General features: G+C 43.3%; 1 protein-coding gene across 1 annotated transcript; it reads right to left on the bottom strand.

Moving 5' to 3' along the window:
• Positions 1-49: 49 nt before the first annotated feature.
• On the bottom strand, positions 50-9,493 carry ints8 (integrator complex subunit 8). Its single transcript, XM_068710917.1, is given in 28 exon segments — positions 50-287; positions 740-783; positions 967-1,031; positions 1,104-1,177; positions 1,414-1,464; positions 1,689-1,792; positions 2,451-2,569; positions 2,741-2,802; positions 3,100-3,159; positions 3,267-3,300; positions 3,461-3,645; positions 3,906-4,027; positions 4,409-4,613; positions 4,895-5,005; positions 5,188-5,318; positions 5,408-5,583; positions 5,763-5,833; positions 6,192-6,333; positions 6,520-6,620; positions 6,847-6,999; positions 7,086-7,193; positions 7,411-7,590; positions 7,718-7,769; positions 8,224-8,295; positions 8,454-8,594; positions 8,772-8,946; positions 9,360-9,468; positions 9,470-9,493. Coding segments are annotated over 28 exon segments (2,988 nt in total). The 3' UTR covers positions 50-170.
• Positions 9,494-10,372: the final 879 nt, after the last annotated feature.

The raw sequence follows: 10,372 nt of genomic DNA, 5'->3' as shown, positions 1-10,372 counted from the left end.
AAGGACATACTGTTTCTCAGTAATCTTTACTGAGCTATTTGTTGTGTAACTCAGGGCTGTGGAGAGTCAGTGATGCATTTCTTTTTTTAAATGATTACACGTGTACATTTGAGCAACTATTTATTTTATACCACAAAATAAAATATACATCCCACCCCCCCAAAAGTCTCCTAGAAATAGAGTTTGGCCATCGCCTGTAGGAATCTCTTCTTCCTCTTCTGAGCAGCCAGCTGCAGCACTTCCTCTGGGTTACTGGTGTTCAGCTCCGTCTGTCCGATCGCTTTTATCTGGGGAAAGAGTCGGGAAATTAAAGCAGCCTCTCTGTAACGGTAGACTAGAAGATATCAGGGTTATACTTTGGGTTTTATATGTCTGGTGCACATAATCCCTCCAACAGCATTTTAAACGACTCAGTTTTAAGCAGACTGTTGAATTATGGTCACAAAACTACTGTCGCCATCTAAACCTCCATTTTAGATCCAATTTAACCCTGATGTGTTTTAACCTCGCCAACTGACCGCTCCGTCTAGTGAATACTAAAAACTCATTTGGTGACTTTTTTTTACATTTTTCAGATAATTTGAAGGACAAAATGTTTTTTTAAAAGAGCTGAAAATATGACAAAGCACTTAAACACAGTGGACAATCTGAAATGCTTCACACAACGATGAAGACATTTTTCGTTCCATATTGGTTAATATCGAGATATATAGATAGACAGCAGGTTTCCTCTGCTTACCGCTATTTGTCTCTTCTCCGTCTCGCCCCGTTTGTGGTGAATATCTGAAGGCCCAGTCAAGGAAGAGCACAGTGACGAACGTTGATACTGATGTTAATGGTGGGTTTCTTCAAAGAGCTGTAGTATAAGGGCCCTGCAGGAGAACTGCCGTAAGTCACACCCCGTTACAATACAAGCCAGTTCTCTGACGGTCTGTGTTTGTCCTCATCAACTAAAAGAAAGGATACGTGTGAGATATTCCAGAATGGTGACGTCCCAGATGTAGTCGTAGAACGAGTCCATGGCATCGTGACTGGTGGAAGAAAAGAAAAGATGTAAGAGGTGTTCAGAGTAGTGCTGCTGGTTCGTCTGTGTCGTGACGTACCTGTTCTGTTCTTGAAGAGCTTTAAACGCCGTCATGTAGTCCACCTCTCGGAGGAACTGACAGAGAACGGCAACCTAATAAGGAATGGGAGACAAACTAGTTGAATACGGAAAAACAATCGGTGCGCTAACACAACGTACAATGTTCTGATTCTGTGACTGCAGTGTGGAAATAAACATTTTACATGAAAGTGTAATAAAATGTGAGAGATTTCTTCAGGTTACTTTGACATTTTCAGAGGCGCAGCTGCAGGAATCAAACTGTTAACCAATTAAACTACTTTACTGTCGGGACTGCATGGACCTCTGACCTGTGTGTGGCAGTTCATCATTGAACAGCACTTGATCATCCTCTTCAGGACCTGCAGACAACAGTAAGTGTTATGAGACCATTGATTCATTCTACAGTGGACTGAAACTAAAATTCACAGAGACTAACGCATGTTAAGTTCCTATCTTTTTACATCATTGTAATTCGCTCCTATAGAGTATGTGTTGTGTTGTATTATTTTTGTAATTATTTGACTCTTTAATGAATCTGGACTTGATCAAAGCTCATGGGTGTAGTGGTTCCCGTGTGATCTACCTGGTCGGTGTAGACGTCGGGGGGGACGGCTTTGGTGAAGAAGTCCGAGCACACGGCTCCGGCCTGGAGGTAAAGGTTCAGTGCAGCAGAGTATTGATTGGTCACTGAAAAAAACAAAACGGAGACGAACAAGAAGGCTTTCAGTCCAACAGACCTCTGGGAAACTCTGGGTTTATACTTTGCATTCATTGTCGCAGCCAGTTTAGCAGCCTGGTGTTGTAAATATATTTACACAAGTTGTGTTGTACTTGTACTTGAGTATCTTCTACTTTATACTTCTCCTCCACTACATTTATCTGATAACTTTGTTAATTCAGTTCAGAATTTGTTGTTGTTGATGCTCAGACTAGTTAGATTATTAATACAAAAAAGGTTAAAATTAGACTTAACTGATCATTGGGGGGGAATTCAACGACCACCCAGGTGCATTTAAAGTAATTTAAATTTGCTCCACCTTTACCAGCTGCTACATCAAAGTGATGAACACAATTTAAATTTAAAAATGTAATCCAATTATATAGAATACAAATATTATGAAATGAGCTAATCTGCATAATGAATACTTTACTTTTGGAACTTGAAGTATATTGATCCTAATACATCTGCTTCTCCAAACAGATTTAAACTACTACTTTACTGCTTTTTTAGCTCTAGTTTGCCTAAATCCACTGGTGAGCATTTAAGGAACAGGAACTTCAATTCAGCAGCAGATGTCACTGAAGAAAAGCAAAAAAAGCAAAAGGTTGCTGGCGCGTTTCTCACCAAAGTAGATATCCGCCTGTGTGATGAGCCACGACTGGTTGTTAGGATTCAGGGTGAGGGCGTAGGACACCAGCTCTTTGACCGTCACAGCCACAGCTTCAACGTCTACGGCCTGTATGCTGTTACACACACACACACACACACACACACACACACACACACACACACACACACACACACACACACACACACACACACACACACACACACACACACACACACACACACACACACACACGTCACATTTACTGGCTTTGTTTGAGAAATCTTTTAACAAAAATGTTTCTTACTTTGGAAGAGTAGATGGCCAGATGGTGAGATGTTCTGCCGTCACTTCATTTACAATATCGTCCTAAAGAGAGCGCGAGAGAGAGCGAGAGAGAGAGAAGCAGATTGTGAGAAGCACTGCAGAGAACTACTACGAATGAGACGGCAGCAAATCCTACAATCAAACTATAGCATGTGTGCATTTTCAGCAACATTAAAGCCATTTTCTACCTGGTTATGCCGTGGGTTAATGCTCCCACCACACCGCCTATTTGAGACTCTACACTGTAGACTCTACAGTGTAGAGTCTACAGTGTAGAGTCTACAGTGTGCCATCAGTGTGCAAAATTCAACAATGTAAAAGCTCAAATTAGAGACCTACCCGCACTATGCTGTGGAGCCTCACGAACAGTGAGATGAGGGTCGTCAGCACCAACGGCTCCTGTGAGACGCAACATGAAGCTTGTTACTTTTACATCAATAGCACCTCATCCAATGTAAATGTCATACATCCACTATGGGATTAGGTTTAGTTTATTGAATACTTACTCTGAGTTTCTTGATGAAAGTGATGAATTTGCTCCTATATGGGTTAGAAAATTAAAACACACCAGGATGAGCATGATTATTTCACCTGTGTGTGTGTGTGTGTGTGTGTGTGTGTGTGTGTGTGTTTGTATACAGTGTATTACTGCTCTGCATTATTCTAAAGTCTGAAGTAGGAGGGCTGTTTGTTGGCGTACCGGTACAGGATGCCCATGGAGGACTCTCTGTGTTTGATGAGGCCCACTCTGCCGTCGTTGTTCCTCTTGTGCTGGATGGACACGCTGCAGATCTGCACCACCACTTCCCACAGCTCCTTGGCCGTGCGCCGACACTCTTTAGGACCCGGGAGCTCTTTGCACGTTGACGCCAGGAGCTGACCGAGCTGTCGGACACGGAGGAGGGAGGGGGGTCAATTTAACTTGGGGGGGGGGGGGGGGGGATTTCTTAATTCTCACTGAATTAAGAGATTCAGTGAGCACACTATCTGTACCATTACAGAGCATACAGAGTCTTTACGGTAGCACAGTGACGTTAGAGGAAACATTAATATAATAGCATTAAAATCACAGAAGACATCAAGTGTAAGAGACAATGACAGCATCCATCTACCTGCTACAATGAGGCAGTGAGACTTCTCTTTACCTTGATGTACGGGTTGTTCATCACCAGAGATGGTGGCACCTGCAGAGTCAGGTAATCGTTCTCCCTCCAGTTCAACATGAAGGCGACACACTCCTCTCCTACCACCTGACGCAGTGGCAGATCTGGAGGCAAGAAAACATGACTTAAGTGCATCTGAAAAGTGTGTGCTGATGGTGTTTGCAGTGTTTCGGGGTTGGTGAGAGAAGCGTTAAAACATTAGAAATAGGGTTTGGTTTTGCACAGTCTACTGTACAATCAATATTATGGATTGAGCAGATGTTTTTTTATTTTCTAAAATGTCCAAACTTCATAAATGATCTTATTCCACTGCAGTATTAATCTACAGAAGAGCAAGTTGTGATGCCGCTCACGTAGCACATAATAGAGTGCATTCAAGTATTCCAAGCCTGCAGCACCAGTGGCAAGCTTTACCACACATCTGAACATTTAAAAACAAACTACAGGTGGATGAACAACTCCCCAGTGTACGTCCATATTCTCACCGTGGATCCTCATCTCCAGGTACCCTCTGACCCTGCTGACCAGGTCGGGGGGCGGCCGCTCCTTGCTGCCCTCGGCCGCCATCGCCTCGTGCGCGCGCACCTCCAGCAGCAGCATCTCGTTCAGCATCACTTGCCTCAGCTTCGGGGAGAACTCAGTGACGAGCTCCAGGCAGGCTGAGAAAAGCTGCCGAGCGTGAGCGAAGTCCTGAAACGACAGGAAACGGGGTTTCAACATCTCTACTTCTAACAGGTTCTCACGGCTCAGACACGTTACCGTGATAAAGCTGATGTACCACCTGCTGACGTCCTTGTACCAGGACAAATTTTATGTTCGTGACAAGTCATTTGAGATTCTTAATACTGTCGGCAAAGTTGCACATGCTTATTCCACGTTTTAGATCCACAGTGCCTCAAGAGAGAGCTCAAACAATCTTCACAGAATATTCACTTTTTCCATAATAAGAAAAGTAAGTGGTGTAAGCACACCTTTATTGATATGCAGTGGAGTCCTTTGGCCATGAGGATGTAAACCAGGTCCTTTGTCAGGTTGTCTTTAATGCCGAGGATCACGTTGATGTAGTCTGGAGGAACTTCCCACTGTGCACACAAACAGAAAGTGCTATTTGAATTATTTCAGTTCATATTTCATTATAGCTGACAATGAATAATGTTTTCCACAGTAAGTCGAGTTATTTTACAGTTTGGCAAAGTGTTTATCGTGTTTATTACTGTTAATAGAGGTCTTATTATAGAAATCTGTGACATAAATGACCTCTGACCTTGCTGTTGACCCTCCAGAATGGTCGTTCGGCCATGCCGTGGAGCTCGATGAGGATCTGTCGGATTCTGCGCGGCTCCAGCAAAAGGATGAGCTGCTGCTCCAGCTGCCCGATGTTCACACTCGCTGACGCTGCGGAGGGAGGAAGTTTAACAGACGACAAACAAACGGATAACCTGGATGTCACGTACAAAAGAAATCAAAAAATCCCAGTGCTGTACCTGGAATGTCATAGAAAGAAGGCAGAGGCTTGGCGCTGAGGTTGATCGTGGTCGATCTCTTCCTCAGCTGCTCCACCAGGACCTTCCTCTCGTCCTCCTTCAACAGCTCCATGAAGAGCTTGTGAGAAGACACCACGAACAGCAGCGGCAGCTCCTCCAGGGTTTCACACAGAGTCCTGCAAGAGAAGAACGCTCTCATTTAAAAGATGATTTAATGATGAAGGTAAGTTAACAGAGCCTACCAGCTGTAGGTTCTGCTATTTCTTTAGACTAAATACAAGTTTGAATGTCACATTAGCTCATACATCAGTGTGTAATAATTTCATAAAGTGGCCTTGACTCTGCTCTCTCTCACTTCATGAAAGTGGCCATGTTTCTTCTGGATGTCTCAGACGGACGTTCCTTCTCCAGAGAAAGCGTGCAAACCTGCAGGACAAAGAGTATATGATTCAAAGGTGCAGCAGCTTTCAGTTGTAGTTATTCATGGTGAGAAGAATTCAGCTGAGTCCCAGACACACGTCGAACTCCTCAAACCTCGGCACAACTCGAGAAAATGATTTCCTAAAATGTGTCGCAGAAAAGCGCCGCCCATTTTTAACCTGAGCAGAGGGCTAATCAGCCAGAATAACTGAAAAACACCTGCGTGGGTGTTCAGAGGCATTGAATGGGAGACATCCTCTGTATGATGGGACATTTTACCAGCTGAAGCTCTGGGAGTTCCCAAGCATTACTCACTCAAATGACACACAACTATTTGAGACACAAGAGGGTGAGGGAGCAGCACCTCTAAAATGAAGTCCACCATCCTTTTGCTGGGCTTGAGGAGCAGCTGCTGGAAACGCACACTGAGGACTTCCCCTTCCAAAGCGTCTCGGACGGCGTTGCAAACGCACAGCTTGTAGCAAACCTCATCCAGGCTTGATTCCCTGTCACAAATGGGTTGTTGGATATGCAGATTAAAAAAAAAAACTGCACTATAAACTAAGTAAAGAAAAATGTAATTCATGCAGCATCACCCTCGTGTTTCAATGCATATGATATCTATCCATAGGCTTTATCACACTGCCAGCTGTTTGATTTAGTCTTGATTTCGGATCGCACTGTGCTCTCACCCTTGTTGGACTTTGTACAGGAACTCCCTGAGGACAGACCGCCTGAAGTTGTTCGGCAAACTGCGGCACACGTTGTCTTTGACGAAGAGTTCGATGACAGCCTGTCGGAGAGAGGAACACATCACATAAAGCACGACGCATGATTTACAGCGCAGAATACTCACCACTCAGTCAAACGCCTCTCTGGCATCTCTCATGTACCTTCAGCTTACTGCATGCCACATTACACATTCAGTAGTCCCAGGTGTGAGACCCAAAATACAAGTATGGACGTGAAAATGAGCACGACACGTCTCCTTCTAAAGTCCCTGCAGCGTCGGCTCTGACCTGGTAGCTGTGCGCCCGGATCAGGCTGTTGATCTGATTGTAGGGCGTGTTCTGGGAGTCGGAGGGGTCGCAGTCTTCGGTCAAAGCTCTGCAGGCGTTCCAGTAGCCCGCCAGACGTTTCTCATCCAGGTGCACATGGACGGTCGAGTCCAGCTGTAAAAGAAGGAACGACGGAGATCATTACTGGACTAAAAGAAAAATAATCTGGACATGGTTGAGTAATAAACAAGTAAATCTACCTTTGTGAACAGTTCCTTTGTCTGTCTGAAGTGATCCCGGGCCTTCTTGTAGGCCGTCTGGTCTGTGCAGCCTTGCTGGAAGAAAATACCTCCCAAATCATAATGCACCTGAAACACCAAAAGACCAATTTAGGATTCGCTACGTTTGACTGAAACTACATTTGGAGTTACAACCTTCATTTCCATGTTTTCTCTGTAGAGTCAATATGAAAGTATGCTGTTTTTTTCTCGAGTTGCTCCCTGGAGAAACCAATAAAGTCATATTGTATGTAATCGAAATGAATTATGCTCTAAATCCAAAATAAACACTGTGCCGTCCACTGACCTGACAGTGCAGCTCATCCGCGCTGATGCGAAGCCCTGCGGTCGAGGACTCCGTCTCTCCGTTGGCAGCGGCGTCGGCGGCCAGCAGATCCAGAGTCCTCAGGGTGTGGACGTAGAAGTCTTTCTTCAGCCGCACAGCTCCTTCGAGGACACTGATGGAGTCGGTCGCCTGCTCCTTCAGCTGAGGGTGTGATGTGATACGAGAAGAAAGAGATTTAACAAAACCACAAACTATCAGGCGTACGGAAATGTGGATAGCATGATTATATATACATCAGCGTTTTCAAGGATTTCCACTTCGTACTCACCACAGTAAGGATGTTGTCAGTCATCTCTTTCTCCTGCTGCACAATGCTTAACCTAGAGGATACAAGACAAGAACTCACTATTTTTGATGCCATTAAAAGCTAGATTTCTACTTTTTAAACTATGTGAAACGGGGCCTGGATGTTTCACTTTACTTGTTCTGTAAACATCTTTAGCTGGACCCATATCAGAGTACATTCAGTATAAAAACATAAGCATCAGGTGTATGTTGTTCAGAGATGTGGTTAGAACAGAGACTTATGAGGAGCTACACAAACTGTGAAGTTTGATCGCGCATCTCATCATCTTACATAAATACAATTTATGAATACAGAAAGGAACTGTATTTTATAATGTTACATCATTATAAACAGTATAGCTCTGTGTCACGCCTCTTTTATTTGTTTTTGTGTTCCCTCTCGCAAAGGATACATCAGTAATTCACACAAAATCTGAAAAATGAGAAAGACCCAGAGTGTGTTAACAGTACGGAAGGAGCAGAACTGACATGTTCATCTGGTGAGGTCCCGGTTTGGTCTGTTTCTCTGGAAAGCTGCTCAGCACGATGGTTCTGATGGCCCTTTGAACGACACAAGAAGAAATGGACACAAAGACTTGTAAAAATTCTTTCTTTCTATTCGAGCAGTTTCTTCTTTTTCATCAACATTTAATACTGTGACTAATATAATAATTTCAGCCAGTGTGTCTGTGAGTGTTTTGGTTGTGGATCTCACTCACCAGCGGTTGTAGATGATCACAGCCATGGCCGTGGTCGGAGGCAGAGTGGACAGCTCCAGGTCCACATGTTTCACCCCTGGTGGCACTTTGCTCACACACAGGAGCTCGTTCAGTAGCATATTTAATACGGGAATGGCCAAGCTGGGTCAGGAAGAAGGATGAATCATTACGCTAGAGGTCGATATAACAGACTTTCACTGAAGTGAAAGATTGCACCAACACACATCTCTGCAAATGCAAAGTGGACAAGTTTGAAAGTTCCCCTGGCGTCGGCTGCATTGTAAGTTTAAAGAGCCTTTCCCACGAACTCACACTCACCCTTTCTCGAGAGCATCCAGATCCCACTTCATGTGGGCGGCTACTTCCAGTGCCAGCAGCTTCAGGGTGCGGTTCCTGCGGTTGTCCGCTGGAGGCTGCACTTGGTTCTGCTCGTTCACGGAGGGCTTAGACGCCTGCTCTAGGAACTGGATGATCAGCTGCACCGGTGCCGGGTCTGTGGAGACACATCAATACATGCATCAGTAAGCACACAGTCCATTCATTCAAGGTGTCCACTCGAGACGCTGACCGGACAAATACAGCCAACCTTTCAATGCTTTTTGTTCCTTTCAGAAATGTATTACATGCCAGAAACAATTTTGCAATCATTTGTTGTGATTTCTTTTTTCATTAAATTGCCTCATCAGGATCTATTTTCGGGAGATAATTCATTACATAGTCATAATAAGCAAAGGATATGGGATACAACAAAGCATCTTTACGCCATGAACACCGAATTATGGCAAAAAAATCTTGAACGAGAATCAGTATTCACTGAGCTATCCTTGACATGTTGTTGGCTCTCGGTTTACTTGATGAAGAGACCACTACACGTCCACCACGAGGCATCGCATAACTGCTAGTGACCTGAGTTGGACTTCTGCAGGTGTTTCTCCAGCAGGCTGCTGTCCAGGAGGAACTCAAACCAGGACGTCTGAAGAGGCGTGCTGGGCCGACTGCCGACCACGGCCGCCACCCCGGTCCACCGTCTCCGAACTCATCCTCCCCTGGTGAAGAGTGAGAAAGATTAGGACATTTGTTTATATATTTTGAGGCATCACAGTGACCCGCAGTAAGAGTTATAAGGAATTTGTCTGACTAGATTAGAGTTGTATGGCAGCAAAACATACAGTGACATGTTGTGAACAAAAGGAGAATCAGGGGAATAATACTGAGCTTCTAAAAGCAGCTGACTGTAACGTAAACAGTAGTGCTGTTGACAAGTTGGAGAAAATTACAGTGAAGATGTATTATACATATTTTGAATATACATTATTTTATATATTTAAGATTCTAAACTTGAAGTATATTCTATTTTGATTTTCCCTTACTATATTTATTATTGTTTATTGTGACCATTATCCACCAAAACACTGAAGCATATTCATCTACCTAACGCCTGCAGAGAGATGGACAGCAAAGGCATAAGGTGCTGAGCAGGCTCCACACTACCTTTATTTCTAAATTGTACTCCAGGCCTATATATTAGCGCTTCTTCATACTACGTACTTCAACTGCTGCACAATAATTTCCCTCTGGATAAATAAAGTTTCATCTCATCTTATGTATTTGAAAACCTGCTTGGCCATAACACTGATTATGATTATGATCAGGGTGACTTTTCATAGTTTAAGAAAAAAAATAAAAATAAATGTTGCTGCTAATATTTCTTGTAATGGGGTAAACATAGTTACATTAAGGTGAGGCAAATTTAATTTGTAAAAATAAAAAACATTCAAAATCATTTTTGTTTGTCACGTTTCCTTATTGAAAATACATGGCCAGATTCAGTATTACATATATATATATATATATATATATATATATATATATATATATATATATATGTATATATATATACACATATATATATGTATATA

Source organism: Cebidichthys violaceus, unplaced genomic scaffold (assembly GCF_023349555.1).
Source record: "Cebidichthys violaceus isolate CVI_PGR_0920_01 unplaced genomic scaffold, fCebVio1.0.p SCAF_16, whole genome shotgun sequence".
NCBI classification, from domain to species: domain Eukaryota; kingdom Metazoa; phylum Chordata; class Actinopteri; order Perciformes; family Stichaeidae; genus Cebidichthys; species Cebidichthys violaceus.
Note: the sequence above shows the minus strand (reverse complement) of the source record. Positions and strands in the feature narration are given on the sequence as shown.